The 16,814-nt window shown below is 36.3% G+C and overlaps 1 protein-coding gene across 4 annotated transcripts; it reads left to right on the forward strand.

Annotated features, from left to right (window-relative positions):
* The first annotated feature begins 1,456 nt into the window (after positions 1-1,456).
* Positions 1,457-16,049, forward strand: fez1 (fasciculation and elongation protein zeta 1 (zygin I)). Of its 4 annotated transcripts, none has more exons than XM_053475804.1 (10): positions 1,457-1,753; positions 4,459-4,828; positions 9,793-9,910; positions 10,675-10,761; positions 11,801-11,969; positions 12,463-12,737; positions 13,407-13,487; positions 13,613-13,688; positions 15,142-15,207; positions 15,333-16,049. In XM_053475804.1, the coding sequence occupies exons 2-10, from the start codon at positions 4,509-4,511 to the stop codon at positions 15,347-15,349; spliced, it is 1,209 nt and encodes a 402-aa protein (XP_053331779.1). In that variant the 5' UTR covers positions 1,457-1,753; positions 4,459-4,508; the 3' UTR covers positions 15,350-16,049. The 4 variants fall into 4 exon arrangements, with proteins under 4 accessions (XP_053331779.1, XP_053331780.1, XP_053331781.1 ...); XM_053475805.1 differs by having other exon boundaries at positions 9,793-9,892; XM_053475806.1 differs by having other exon boundaries at positions 9,841-9,910.
* Positions 16,050-16,814: the final 765 nt, after the last annotated feature.

Raw genomic sequence — 16,814 nt, forward strand, 5'->3', positions numbered from 1 at the left:
TTTACGGTATGAAACTAGGTCACCTTGTTCCATTGATCAGTGGTCTAGGTCTAATGCTCACATGCCCTTTGCATGTGCTTTTGGTGGTGGACACAGGTCAGCATAAACAGTCAACTGTACAGCTCCTCTTGAAAGAAGCCTTAATACTCATTGTGTTCCGACACATTTTATAATAGAAAAGGTGCATAAAAAAAACAATAACCTTTAAAAATAACTGTAAGGTAGCTCTATTTATCGGGCTAGTCATCACGTCATATGCCCATCTGTGAGCTTTTGGCATCCATGACCCTTTTCCCAGTTCACTGATTGTCTTTCCTTAGCCTATTTCCGTAGGTATTATCCACTGCATGCTGGACCAGCTGTTTTGGAGACCTTTTGATCCAATCATCTAGCCATGACAATTTGGCATTTAACCAGTACCAGTTTTCTTTTTACATTATGGCTCATCTAAGTATACTGATGTAAATGTTCAAAAAGTTAATCTTATATTGATGGATATATTTGAAAGACAAGGGAATTAAACTCAGCTAGTTTACTTAAACAAGCTTTTCATTTTGTTGTATTGGTTTAAGCTTAAAATTGTATGCATTTTTCCATGCCAGAACAAAATAACACAAGTCTAGGGTTAAAAACAATAAATATAAGAGCAAAGCATCAGACATGTGTGCACTAATGTGAGTGTAAATGAATTTTGGAAGAAAAGAGGAGGAGTTTAGATGTGTCTGAATGTACGAGGACTCTTTATGGACCATTGCTTAAAATTAGCACATGAGATCAGCTATGCACATGAAGGTTTATGACTCTATTTATAGTTTGCTTGTAGGTTAACATGAACATGTTTTGACCTCATTACACACAATATGTCTTTACAACATTTAGGTTTAAATCCCATGCATTATTCTCATTGTTTTTGATTCAATTGTGAAGATAAATGTGACTGTTTTGTAATGAGATTAATCCGGCTCTATAATAAATTGTACAGATTGTGGTTTTTTTTTTGTCTGGTAAAATTTCAAATGCATTTTTAAAAAACATGTTAATGTTGTTTATTCTCTTATGTCTGTTGTTAGAGTTAAGTCAAAAATGTCCGCTTGTATGGCCCTTATGTACAAGTGTTACATTCCTGTATTGTAAATCTGAGCCTGTAAGTGATGCTGAGAATAGTGAAGAGGCAGAAAAAAAGAAGGCTTCTGTCATCCCCCTGCCACATGGCAGGTGACAAAAGAGAGGAAGGTGTGAATGAAGCCCTGCAGCATCTCTCCCTCCTCTCCCTCATTCCTCTTTCATGAATATAGAGGCCTTTCTGCCTGGGATAAAAAGAGATAAGACGGAAAGGGGGAGGAAGGGTGGAGGCGTGGACAGAGTAAGCGAATGAGGTGGATGAGGAGAGCAGCAGATTGAGGAGGGGTGAAGGAGGGAAAATGATGGGATGTCGGTTGCCGTGGCAATGCGCAGGCTCGGTGAGGAGAATAAGGCTTACTGCTGCTTACTGATCAGGAGACGAGAGCCTGGGCTTCTGCTAGCATACACTGAACAACAGTGGAGTGAGAGAGAGAGAGAGAGAGAGAGAAAGAGACAGCACAGCCATTGTGAGAGTTGTTTTCTCTTGGTCTGAGAGACAGAAATGAAAGTGTCCACCATTGCTCATCATGCAGGGGATTTGCTGACGCTAGTGTGGTTCTGACCAGCTCGGACTAGGAGGGGCTTTCACCAGTCTCCAGCCTGCTACACAACAACGAGGATTCGACTGCAGGTAAATACTCTCTCGTCCCCATTGTTTTCCCACCATCTCCCTCTCTAGGGAGCATGTAGCATTGATCTTCATCCATCCTTTCATCACTGTCTGTTTGTATCCTTCCTCTTTTTAACCAGCTTCCTTTTAGTGTCATGTTTAGAGTCCTTTATATTAATGCACATATTTTCTTTGATATGTCCAGCATTCAGTCTACAGCATAGGGTTTATGTATTTACAATATTTTAGCTAGGATTTATGGCATGTTGTAATTTTGTTTATTATTTTAAGCATGGTGTTTTGATTAATTTGGTTGGTTGGTTTTAGTCATTTTTTAGTTGTCTTGTGCCGCCATATTTTTTCTCTGCTTGAGTCTCGTGGCCTATTATGTTCTTCCTGTACAAGGCAGGTGTATGAAAGGATCAAGAATTTAAACACTGTATTTACAAATTTATATTTGTAATAACATAGTAATAATATATTTATTAGAAAGAATTACAAGATTGTGTAATAAAATGAATAGGTAATTGAATAAAATAGATCATGTTTTTATTTTTAATCAGAGACAAATGTGTTAATTTGATTTTTTTCCCCCCATTTTGTATTTCATAACATTTGCTCTTTGTTTTTAACATTGTAATTACTATTACACAATTTCCTCTCTCTGGCCGAGTGAATCAGGGTCAGCTGCTCGTCACCCTGTCACCGCAACCTCTACTTCTAATCAATGACTTTCATTTTAAAGTGACATTGCTGTGTTATGGCTTTAGGCATGGAAATGGAACGAGACATATCCCAGAGGAGTGTACACTTGAGTAGATTTGAAGGTCAAAACCTTCTGAGTAATTCCTAAAAAAGAAAATGCATAGGCACAATATATTAAAACCTATTTTTGTTTCTTCGGCTGTTCATGTATACTGATATGATATTTATAAACAAAAGATATTTGGTTATGAATTAGAGTAAAAGAGATGAGTCATTGGGGAAAAAATCATTTGAAACATCTTTTTTTTTGTACGTTTTGTACAATCTGTCACATTTTCTGTTTAAAATTGTTTTATTCTATTAGCAGATATTTTTTCCCAAATATATATATATATATATATATATATATATATATATATATATATATATATATATATGTTTATCTAAAAATATTCTGTAAAAAAATATAATTGTATTTTGTATTTGTCTACATTGAGGGTGTTCAAGATGTTTAGATATATAAAAAGCTGTTATCTGGGAATGTACCTACTGTTTCCTTAACAATTAGTAATTAACCTAAGTGACGTATTGCAGACCACATCAATCGTTATTCTGGGAAGTCTTTATAGGGTTTATCTGGCAAAGTAAAGTGCTCTAATATGGATAATGCATAATTATTAAATGTTCATTGTGCAAAGAGGTGCAACTTTTTGAAAGAACATTGTTTAACACCCACAAATTTAATTACAGCTCACAAAAATAATACAAATCTGTAGCTTTTAATGTAAAAATCCCATAGAAATAAATACATTTCATGTTACATTTGTGGGAAATTATTGCAATTTTTTTTAAACTGAAGAGTTTCTTATTTACACAAATGTAACATGTAAATTTCTATAATTTGAGATTATGAATACCATATTAAAGATATGCAAATGTATTTTAGCCCATATTTATGGTTTATTATGTTGCCTGGTGTTACAAACATGCTTAAAAAAAATCTAATTGGGCATGCAGTATGTAAGACTGAGGAGTCTTCTTTTGTTTAAAGAACATCACTTTCGTTCTGCATAATTACTTTCTAATGGTGTGTGTCCCTGAGTCCCCGAGTTCATCACAGGGTTTCCACTGTAGTTCAGATAAACTAACCAAGGTATGAATTTAATTTTTCATTTTAGAATAAAATCTGATCTGTGGAATCCTGCAAGTTATTAGCAACACAAATGAAATTACAAAGTCACAGATGTAGTTTTTACATAAAGGTTAAACAGGGTGGGCCACAGAAAAGTAGATCACCTCTAATACACCGTTATTGAATTCGGGCTACTTATCCGTGGCCCACCCTGTATAACTTGTATGTAAAAACTATATCTGCAACTTTATAATTTTTTTTTCTTTCACACAATTTTTTACACAATATATCATAATATAAAACAGATATATAAACAATATCTGTTTTATTCTCACATGTAAAATTTCTCATTTCCGTAAACAGTTCTTCTCCCACACGTGGTCAAATATTGTTCATAATTTTCGGTGCTAACAGGGTGAAATGCACCTGTCCCTGTGTTTCCACATGTTCACACATTTACAAAATAACATTATTGTTGAATAGACATAAAAAAGTGCTTATGCTGACAAACTGACAATAACTGCAAATAACTATTGAGTTATGTGAATCTCTTTGTGATGTTATCTCCTTAGTATCGTTAGTTGTATGTGGGAAGCTGATAAGGCGTTCTTGTAACCTAGACGGCCATATTTCAAGACACAGCCTAAGCCTAGTCCTAGGATAGCAAACATAAAATTGATACTGAAAACTTATTCTTATGATCTATAGATAATAGAAGCAATTAGAATTTATGCATAAATAATGTGTTACTGTACATTTGCACTTTCCTTTGAGCACTAAATTTGTCCCACGTCTTTAAGTGCTTCCTAACAGAAACCTCAATGGAAATGTTGAACTTTTTTTTTTTTTTGTGGTGGAAAAAAATAAGCTCTGTGTTTTGCCTGGCCAGGCCCGTCTAGGAACAGATCTTTAAGTGGCCGTGTGAGTGTGGGCAGAAGTATGGAGGCTCCACTTGTCTGTCTCGATGAGGAGTTCGAGGATCTCCGGCCATGCAAGATGCAAGAGGAACTGGAACCGGAGCTGGCACCGCACCGAGCTTACGGGACCATTCCTCTTGCGCCGTTGTGCCGGGAGGACTTCTCTGAGCTGGAGAACTTCTCAGAGATGATGAGTTTTAAGTCCATGGAGGACCTGGTGAACGAGTTTGACGAGAAGCTGAACGTGTGCTTCCACAACTACAACACCAAGACAGAAGGACTGGCTCCGGTACGCGATCAGTCTCATGCTGAGGAGGATGAGGAGCGACTGCAGGATGAAGAGTGAGTGTTTTTTTTTCACTCTTTAATTTAGAATTATGTATGCGGTGACTTGTTCATAAAAGATGTTACTTTGTTATAGTGATAATACTTAATCAGGAAGTTGTTTTTTTATGTATATGTATATTTTTATGTATATATCCATAGCATTACAGTAGATATGTTTCATAAACTGTATGTAATAATTTGTAGTTAATATTACATTTATATTAGCCAGTTTCAACAACTACAGTAGTGAGTATGAGCTCATGAGTGATGTCCATGTCTCTGTTAAACAAGGTGCAATCCATCACCTGTGTGTATATTTTTATGTGTCTACAGTCCTGAAATTTAACTGAACATTTTTTCTTTTTTACACATCAGAGGTTTTGTTTGTCTAGTCCAGTTTTTACCACCAGGTTGTTATCATGCTGCTCTTTATTTTGCTAGGTCTCAGTGTTTGGAATATAAAACACTAAATATATCACATCGGTGTAGATATGCTTTTGAATGTGTTATTTGATCCAAACGCACAGAGGCGAAGTTTAAATTTGTGTCAATGCAATGAGAACTGAGACGTTGGTCGTTTTTTGAATTACACTTTGTCAGCAGAAAAAGAAAAGTCTATTAAATGATAAATCACCTCTTATTTTTTCCTAGTACAGCATTCCTACCAAGCACTGTATTAACAGAGATGCTTACTGTACAACATCTTGTTTCTCTATTTAGCCCAAAAGATTGATAGTTAGTAGTGTTACCTCTCAGTAATCTCATCCTCCTAGTTCACAGACTTCTCAGAGCTTCGACCATATGCTCGTGTCACTCGGAATTGCAGTTGTTAAGCACAGAAGGCTTGTTTGAAGGCTTATTGAGTTCTGAGTCAGTTTTTGGCCTGCATGTAGCAGTTTTACTCAGAGGCTCCTGCTGTGACGTTCTTCCCTGTGGTTCTTGTTTTTGGCCTAAATCAGTCACAGGCAAATCTGTGCCTGTTTACAGAATTCAGCACAAACATGCCCTCCATCTAGAATAGAGCTGTCTTTAAAACAACACAGTGCCTTCGAGCCACTAAACTGGAGAATCAGACACAGTGTAGGAAATTAACATAGGCACCACACCTCTTCCCACCTACACACAGACACAACAATCTATTTCCTCTATAACTGCACACTCGGTCCTTTCCTGCATGCAGCGGTCACTGCTTTGTTCATAGTGTAGTTGTTTGTTCAAGAAACACACACATACACATACATACATACATACATACATATACAGTATATATACACACACAATGCCTTGCAAAAGTATTTATACCCCTTGAACTTTTCCACATTGTCATGTTACAACCATAAATGTATTTTATTGGGATTTAATGAAATAGACCAACACAAAGTGGCACAAAATTGTGAAGTGGAAGGAAAATGATCGATAAATTTCAAAAGAATTTATTACAAACAAGAATCTGAAAATTGTGGCATGCATTAGTATACAGTACAGCCCCTTTGCTCTGATAACCCTAACTAATATCCAACTGCCTTCAGTAGTCACCTGATTAGGTAATAGAGCCCACCTGTGTCTATAAAAATATACAGCTGTTTTGTGAAGCCCTCAGAGGTTTGTTAGAGAACATTAGTGAACAAAAAGCATCATGAAGTCCTAAGAACACACCAAATAGGTCAGGAATAAAGTTGCGAAATTTAAAACATTGTTATATAAACACACACATATACAGTACATATAAACACACACATATACAGTACATATACACATATACTGTATACACACACTATATATATATATATATATATATATCATTATACTTCTTTCAGATCCTTGATCAGCAATCCTTTCTTATACTATTTTATATATACTATATTTCCCCTAAATTGTAGATATAATTATAAATAATATATATTATATATCTAAAATATATGTATATAAAAATATAATATATATTCTGTTTAATTTAAGTTTTTAGTTCAACCATGAGAAGACATTACATATACTGTACAACAGTTGTGATGTTCTGCACATTTAATATGCACCAAATCTGCACATTTAATATGCATCAAATAAGGACGTAAATTTGAGCGGACAAATCATTTAAGATAACTGACCTAAAACAGTCCAGCAATAGCATTTTTAATGGTTTGATTTATGTCAGGACGAACAAGCTCACTAATGTACATCTATGGGCGTATCTGGCCAGTCAGTACTCAGTGGAGCAGAGTAGGCTATTACCACACACACTCTCTCTCTCTCTCTCTCTCTTTCTTTTATTGTATTAGTTACATCTATGAACATGACTGAAAAACGCATTTGCTACCCCCCCGTTCTATTTGACTGTCGGTAAAAAACACCGGTGTATTACAACAGTCTTATTTGCTTCTTATTTCCCAGGTCATTTTAGCATTGCATGCTCAGCTGTAGGAAAAAGGAAAATGACCACTGTCACACTGGGAGAAACATTATCTAATAAAGAGCCAACTAAATAATCTAGTGCTAACATCAAAGGAAGTGACATTAACTAGCTTAAGCTTCATAATAATTATAAAGCTGAAGATAAGGTGCTTGTGTATAAACTGGTAATGAAGCATTTGTGGATAATTGGAAAGTTAATCTCGATTAATATAAATAGATACTTCTGTAAAATGTTACTGATTTTTGTAATTGAATAATGTCACCCTGAGATAGAATGTGAAATATTTCAAATAGCCATTCGGTGTTTGCATGAATATATTCTACATTATGATTTCAAAACACATATGGCTATGGCATGTGTTAAATTTATAAAATAATGCTCTGCAACTAGTATTCAGAATGTTGTTGTTTTTTGGGCCCATTAACACAGTGTTGTGTAGAAAGTGAAGATTTGTTTGGTCAGCTGCTCTCAGATGCTGTGGGCAGACAGTAGATGAGTACCAGTACCAGTTTGTCCCTGTTGTGTCCCAGTGGCCTTTGTAAGGGGTTTTCTGTTGAATGAGTGTTGAATGTGAATGAGGGCTTGTTCTTAGATTGATTGGTCTGCAGTATTGATATGTTATGGATGCTTATAGAAACATTTCTCATACAGTCTGTTTGACTGAAAAAATAGCATTTTGTTTCTTATCGTTAATCCTTAGGGTTCAGTGGGGGTTTTGGGAATCCTAAAAAAGGACTATTTTTTATTTATATATAGGACTAAACATGTATTGTAAATGGCTAAAGTCTAATTACTAACTAGCACAAGCTGGGATACCATAAAATATGAACAGCAAGTACAGTTGTGTTCAAAATAATAGTGTGTTGAAAAAGTGAGTAACGCTCCATATCCATATAATAACTTTTCATTTAAATCACGTAAATGTATTGGACACCCTGCACATTCTATTCTGAATCACAACACGAAAAAAAGGTGCTAAATGTATTATTAGTTTAAAGAAAGTGGGAAAAAAAAATATATATATATATTTATATATTAGTCTGTTAAAAAAAATAGCTGTCATCATTCATCTTTATAAAGTGATGAATTTACCATTTAAACAAAAATGCTTGAAGTTTAATCTTTCTTGTGCATCTTTAAACTAATATTTATTACACGCCACAATTCCTCTGCATTTCTTGTTTTTGCCACAGAAACAGCATTTTTAATGTCAGGCCACAAGTTTTCTATTGGATTAGGGTCTGGGGATTGGGCTGGCCACTCCATAACGTTAATCTTGTTGGTCTGGAACCAAGATGCTGCTCACTTACTGGTATGTTTGGGGGTCACTTGTTGTAACACCCATTTCAAGGGCATTTCCTCTTCGGCATAAGGCAAGATGACCTCTTTAAATATTCTGATGTACTTCAATTGATCCATAATCCCTAAAATCTGATAAATAAGACCAAGACCGTAGTACGAGAAGCATCCCCATATCATGATGCTTGTGCCTCCATGCTTCACTGTCTTTACAGTTCACTGTGGCTTGAATTCAGTGTTTGGGGGTCTAGACCCAAAAAGTACAATCTTGCTTTTATCAGTCCACAAAATATTGCACCATTTCTCTTTAGGTCAGTCAATGTGTTTTTTGGTGAACTGTAACCTCTTCAGCACGTCTTTTTTCCAACAATGGGACTTTGCGAGGACTTGACTTTACATAGCTGTCTTCTAATAGTATCAGTACTCACAGGTAACTTTAAATGTTCGAGTCAATTTTTGTTATTCTTTGATCCATTCGAATGGTAGTTTTCTGTTTTCTTCCACGTCTTTCTGGTTTTGGTCTCCATTTTAAAGCTTAAAAATGATTTGGTATCATTTTAGCAAAGCATTTTAGCATTTTAGCAGAGCAGCCTATCATTTTCTGCACTTCTTTATGTTTGTTTTTCCATCTCAAATCAACTTTTGAATCAAAGTACGCTGTTCTTCTGAACAATGTCTGGACAACCAATTTTACTCTGATTTTCAGAGGGAACTGCACAGGACAACCTTTTCTGCATTTATTCTTAAATATAATCCTGGGGAACTTGTTTTACACCTGTTTTTTACTTACCTGTTTTTAATTTACCTCTCTAATTGAACTCCACACTGCTATTTTTTTTTAACAGACTAATATTTGTTTTCCTTCACTTACATTAAACTAATAATATATTTAGCAAATTTTTTTTCATGTTGTGATTCAGAATAGAATGTGCAGGGTGTCCAATTCATTTGTGTGATTTAAATTAAAAGTTATCATATAGATATGGAGCTTTACTCACTTTATTCAACACACTGCTATTATTTTGAACACCACTGTATGAGCAAGTTTTTATTTTGGAGAAAATGATAGTTATGCATTGTTATCAAAAACAACAAAAAAAAATTTGTCAATGAAATAAGGCCACAAAACACATTCATAACATAACGACCGCCGACGACTGAGGGTTGCCAAATATCTCTTTTACTAGGTCGAATATTGCATATGTGGTCTCTGTTCTGTGTGTGTGTGTGTAAAGTTTGTGTTTATCATTGTGACTGTTTGTCTTTGTAGTGTATGGGACGCTCTGACTGATAACTATCTGCCGTCCTCTGTGTCCAGCTGGGATGGCCCGAATTCAGAGACACTGAATGGCAACCTTTCAGATGATGAAGTAAGCAAGCAAGCTTTGGTCAGTTCTTCGAACAAATATTTGATTAACCGTAAATGGAGAAACATCTTATGTCCAATAATGTCATATATTTGTCTAACTTTAAAAATTTTCAAATATTTCTCTATACTGAAATACTATCTCTGAGATTATTAGCCCTTATTTGTATTCAAAAGATGTCCCTAAGGAAAGAGTGCTTCTTCTGTCTCCTTTTATCTATCCTTTGAAACAAAGTCTCATCCCTTTCCTCCACACCAGGCTCATACCGTTCAGACAGATAATAACACGCAGCAAAATCACTTTAAGTGCTTGGAGCCTTGCATCAGCCCAGACATGTGATTTCTAGAAAAATGACAGCTTGATTGTGTTTTATCCTTTTAGGTTTGACTTCTGTTTTATTTTTTTTCCAGACTCCAACAAATTGTCGTTTTTAATTCTTGACAATTGCCAGACAATATCGAATCATTAAAAGCTTAAAAAGGTGTAGATGAGTGGTTATTTAGACTTTATCTGTCAGACATTAAGCACTTAAAAAGCTGTATGTATATAACAATTCAGCAGATTTCAAAAAGACCTTCCATTAGACACCATTCATCAAATGTACAGCTAGGTTGTGGCGAAAATATTCAGCGGCACTCAACATATTAGATAACATAATAAGGGAATAATGTAGAGTCATTTGCCCTTCCACTCTGCCATTTGTCTTGTGTCAGGATGACGTTAATAGTAGCAGACTTGAGCCGAGCGTTGTCATAACAACCGTGTTCCTAACCTACTTTTTATAGATACACGAAAAAGAGGAGGAGGAGATGAATGAGAAGAATGAAAATGGAAACTGTCTGAGTGAAGAACCTCTCATCACAGCTGACCAGGTGAGACCCTCTTGACTCCTCAACCAGCCGCTAAACACTCCCCGGTGATGCACTCACGATGGAACGGCTTGATTTACACACACTGCGTTTGCAGTTGATGATGTCACTCATGAGTATACGTCATAACTTTATTTCAGATTAGTATCACCAGTGGAGATGGTTAAGATTAACAGCAGTACCTTAAGCTTAATAGTGTGCTTTATTCTGTATATAGTGTGCTCTGTTTTGGATATTGTAAAGGAATTAGCAAGAAAAGAGCAACGTATAGAAAATGAATCAGGAAATAAATAAAGGAGTTAACCTCATCATACCTTTATGTAGTTTATACATTTGTGTCTTAATTTTTTGTTAAGCTAAATAATCTTACATGCATCCTAATTAACACTTTGAAATATGTACAATTGTTTTTATACCAAAAATACCTGTTTAATTCTTAAATCTGATTAGTCTAAAGGTATCGACTCATTTGCTTTAATAAGTTAAATTCAAATATCAGTTTAATATGAATACAGTCATTTGAATACATTAGTGTTCTTATAATAAGCATTTACAGTGTAATAAAAACAAGAACTTGTATGAGCTACATAATATAAGTCCCATAAATAAATAAATAAATACATTTAATATGTCTAACAATTTACATAAGCTTACTGCATGAAAATGTCTATTTAATATGTAAGGAAATGTGAAAGGTCCTGTTTCTAGCTGTTATAATATCAGCAATATCAGGACCTAACATTTCTCATTAATGTTCTACAAAATGAAATGGTAAATGGTATTGCATCATAATTTATTGGAAAATTGCTGTGATATTAAAGGAATAAGAGTTTTCATAGGGAAATTATATCTTCAGATTGCTTAGTGATTTGTGTCTGGTCATATCACACCGCCCCTTTGTTACACATTTGCTGATTCCAGAACGCCTCCCTGTGTTTTATTCATTACTTAATGACTTGCATTTAATGTTTGCATGTTTCAGCATAATATTGTTGTTGTTTTTTTTAATAGTGGTGTTGTTTGCTCTAACCACTAATTCTAGGTGATAGAGGAGATTGTTGAGATGATGGAGAACTCTCCTGATCCAGGTGAGACAGAGGAAGAGGAAGAGGAGGAAAGCGGAATCTCATCCCCTAAGGCTAACCCCTCTCTCCTGGAGGAGATCCGCATGCTGTCTCAGGCTACCAACAACAACAACTGCTCCTATGAAGGTCAACCTTTTCTCAAAATCTCTGATATAAGAGCTGTGCTAAATCACACCTTAATTTATATTGAGTGTTTTAACTCATTTAAGCTATTTTCACTGTAGTTAGTTACTAAAATTACTGATGTTAACATTTGACAAAATGTAATATTTGCAAAAAAAATTCAATTTAAATCTAAGTAACAATAAGAGCAAAACAATATCCCTGTCTTTATCTGTGTGTAGCGCAACATTAGTCGCATATGTACTGTGTACTCCAATAGCTAAAAACATGTTTTAATCTGGGTTTTTTGTAAACCCAGTGTAATTCAATCACTCAGAATTCACAACAGATCTTGATGACTAAAAGCAGACATCAGCATCCGCTTTGTTTGCACGTTATAGGAAATGGTGTCCTCTTGTGGTAATGTGAAGAACCACAAAAGAACCATTATCCAAAATCCTGCATTAACATGTATTAATGCCTAACCTAAGTCTTATCTTCAACTTTTTGTTCTTAGGATTGAGGCTGATGCCGAGCTCAGACCTTCAGGAGCTGCTGGGCCGTGTGGAGATAGCAGTGAGGGAGTTCTCAGAGGAACTGGTGACTCAGTTGGCACGGAGAGACGAGCTCGAGTTTGAGAAAGAGGTGAAGAATACTTTCATCACGGCCCTCATGGAGGTACAGAACCGACAGAAGGAGCAGCGGGAGCTCAGCAAGCGCCGCCGCAGGGACAAGGCCATGAGCCTGCACGGACCCGGCCGCTCTGAGAAGACTGGTAGCATGCCAGTAAAGGTGTGTGGTTCAAATATAGGCCTAGTATTAAATACGATTAGTAAAATACAATAAGCCTGAGCATGTCTGCCACACAGTAGGTGAACGATGTACTTACTGCTACACTGATTGCACTGTTTGTACGTGTGACTTAAAGTAAATGAGTTGAGGTGCTTTCTGAAGTCAGAGTGCACTGTCTGTATGTCTCTGGGTAATGGAACTCGCATCCATTAACTTGAACTGCACTTAGCACTTACAGGAAGAGCAGAGAGCGCTTACACAGATGTTTCAGCTCACACAGTCTGCGCTGTTACTGTAAACTAATTTCTAACATGGTATAGCTGTGGTTGTGTATCACACTTCGAAGACAGCTCATACTTTCCTCATAGAATTCGCATTGCAATCAGTTTTGTTTTGGTCTTTTCTTTCATAACTTCTTTTGTATGAAATCCAATAAACTTACTTTTGCTTGTTTAAATATTAATGAATGTTGCAAGAGATTTTTTTAGAGTCTGGTTGTAATCTAAAGCAGGGCTTCCCGACTTTGGATGACTAATGCTATAGTATGACTTAATGACAAGTCTCGCAAAGTTGGATGTGCTACTAAAGGCAAATTATATGCATTGCCACTAAAATTATATATACATTATTTATAGATGATTGACATGTTTCTTGTCTGACTGTTTGCAGAGATTCAGTATGGAGGGGCTGTCTAACATCCTGCAGACAGGAATCAGACAGACATTTGGAAACTCAGGGATGGACAGACAGGTGAGAAAGCATTACAGTGCAATGTGCAATCATGTATGCATTGCAAACATTATCAATTTAATTTTATGGATATGAGAGCATTAGCATTGTTTCTTTAAGTCTTTGTATTTATCTGCTTTATGCAGTATTTAAACACGGTGATCCCGTATGAGAAGAAAGGAGCCGCTCCAACTGTTGAGGAACTTCAAATGCTGACAAAAAGTATGTGTAAAGGTGACATACTTGGTCTTAATGAGCATGTTAAGTGCTTTTAATAAAACTATGCTTTTAAGGAAAAGCTCTGTCCTGAAACATGTTTTGAATTAAATCCCATGGTTCTGGGATGTATTGTAGTTCTTTCCGTGGCATCACAGTGATGTTAAGGAGTGCCATTTTGGTTGTGTTGTTACCACCTACAGTAGGGGCAGCACAGTGGCTTAGTGGTTAGCACTTTCACCTCACACCTTTATGTTCCAGGTTTGATTCCCATCTCAGGTCTGTGTGCATGTTTGCATGTTCTTTCCAACAGTCCAAAGACATGTCGATTAGGTTAATTGGTTTCCCCCAAAATCCCATAGTGTGTGTGTGTGTGTGTGTGTGTGAATGAGCGTGTCAGTGTGTCCTGTGATGGACTGGCACTCTGCCTTGTGCCCCAAGTCTCTTGGGATAAGCTCCAGGTCCAATGTGACCATGTAAAATAAAAATATACAGCTTTGCATTTTTTTAGTGTCATGTTGTAACGACGAGGGGCGGAGCCGCGGAAAAATACTTTGCACCGTTCAGAACGGGTAGATCCGCAGGCTGCTACTTTGCGGAGTTCTTAACAGACAGAGGCGTGGCCTCTGTACATGCGGTTGCCAGGCAACGCCCCGTAAGGCAATCAGCCCGCATACGCCGCACCTGGAGGCGTGTTTATTTAAGGGTCCTGATACCGCCGCACTTCGTGTGATCATTTAGGTAGCACCGGTAAGGTATCAGGGCAAAAGCGAGAAGACAAAGCGTGCAGAAAGTCTAGAGATATAAGCAATGACTCAGCCTCTGTCTCCCTAAGACGCCGGCGCGAGAGAGAGAGCGCGCGCGAGCGGCACGCTACCCTTTAAGCGTGCGCGCTCAGGCAAGCTATAAAGTGTACACACACACACACACACACACACACACACAAACCCTTTCATAAATCCTCAGTAAGGGTATAGGCCCCGAGGGGATATCTTTTTTTATTTTTAGTTTCTCTCAACATCCTGTTTCGTTGACCCCCTCAGAAGCCCTGCGTTAGGGCTACTATAAACATTATAACATCTCGTGGTGTGGCCCAGTGTAGAAGTTGATGGTAATATTAACGTTAAAGTTAATACATAAATTGATCTGTTTAAAAGGTTAGTTAAACACTAAAAATGTTTCTGGCACTACAGTAGTTAAATGCATTGTGGGTAGGAAAATGTTCATCAAAGAGAAATTTGTTTACCAACAACCAGCCAATCAAAATAATTTAATAACAAAATATAAAGATTAATATGCAAATAGTTATATTTTACATTTAGTATCATTTTAAGTTGAAACAAATATACTGTACACAATACAATGTAAAAAAATAATACAAGGTAGCGTATGCAGTATATTGGTCATGTAAGTATATAACTACTGACAATGTTGTGCTTTTCTCCTTCCTCTCTATCAGTTCTTTTCGCCATGAAGGAGGACAGTGAGAAAGTCCCCACCCTCCTTACTGACTACATACTCAAAGGTGAACATCATTTAAACTTTAGATACGTAATCTCACCTCTGTAGAAATAAAAGAATGTTTAAACCTGTAACAAGATTTTTATTGCTTTACCATATTATAACAGATTTCTATTTTTTCCCCCTCAGTTCTGTGTCCCACGTAAGCAGCTGTGTGTGCTGTCCTGTCTTCGGGGTTGTGAGGAAGACTTGAGTCTGCCTTGCACTGTCTCCCACCTCTCTCTCTGTATTCCACTTCCAGCTGCATGAGCTCCTTCACCCTTTCATCAACAAGGGACCCTTAAAATCTAACCATCCTCTCTTTCGCTTAGCTTAATCCAGCTCATCTCGCTGTCCTTCCTGCGTGTGCACATATCCACAAGGCCAGTACAGCAGAGCCTGGTGCTTTCCTATTTTTTTTGTATATTTTACAATGGGCCAAAAGCCATATGGAGCATGTTAGGAGGAAACAGACAAATAAAAATCCGTTTCCATCACTGATCAGGTATTCTCTATTCCTCTCTCTTTTTTTAAACCTGGACGAGGGCGCTATGTTACTACTTGTCTGTTCAGAAGGGGTTGGCAGGTGCATTGAGGGACGTTTGAGCACATGCGTAAATGACTAGTCTGTCCATCTAACACTTTCTGCTTTTTGCTGTTTCCGTAACGTGGCTTCATCTTAGTAGACAGCATGTTTTAATGTGCGTATTAATGCTAATTTATAGAAAAACACCCACTGATAACCAGAGGCCACTTAGTTTATTTTTATTTTTTTTGACAATGCAGAATTTGTTTAAGAATATCAAGTTTTTTTGTTTTGTTTTTTTTAATCACTAATCATGTCACTCATTATCACCAGAGAGTAGAGTTACCACCCTTACCATGCCATGATATTATTAGCATATCTTTACTGTATATATTTCTTGTTGATTACGGGGCATGGAGGAAAGTAAAGTATGGCTGACTCAAAGTCCAAATAAATGTTAAACCCTGTGAAAACTAATGTACAGTATGTTTTTTTCTTTTCTTTTTTATTCTTTCTTTTTGCCACTTTAACCAAATGCCTGTTTTTGTTACTGCAAACAAGCTATTTAGCATTTCCTAGGTGATATAAAAAAAATTAAGTGTAGTCAGTGTTCATTTAATAAAAAAAAAAAAAAGTCAGTACAAAGTGTGTATGCTAAGTACAAAAAGGTGTCCAAGTCAAACTGAGACTTGGGATGAAATAAAGGTAGAAAAACTGGTTGACATTTACAGAAAACTCTTAGTACAGTGCAATGATAGGCAAGGCAAGTTTATTTGTATACCACATTTCATACACAATGGTAATTAAAAGTGCTTTACATAAAAAAGAAGAAAATAATCATGAAAAGAAATAGAAAATAATAGCACTTAAATTTTTTAAATATTTAAATTTGATTTAAAATAAAAACTATTTGTAGTTATGCTTTTAAAACGACTTAAAATTTGATTTAGAATAAAAATAAAACTGTTAAAAAATGTAAGGTAAACAAAATACAGTGCAGCCAGTTCGGACGTAGCACAGTGCTCATTCAATAAATGTACAGCTAAACATCTGATTTCTTCTGGAAGCTGGTTCCAACTGCGGGCAGCATAATGACTAAAAGCGGA

The sequence above is a fragment of the Clarias gariepinus genome, chromosome 17 (assembly GCF_024256425.1).
Source record: "Clarias gariepinus isolate MV-2021 ecotype Netherlands chromosome 17, CGAR_prim_01v2, whole genome shotgun sequence".
Taxonomy (NCBI): domain Eukaryota; kingdom Metazoa; phylum Chordata; class Actinopteri; order Siluriformes; family Clariidae; genus Clarias; species Clarias gariepinus.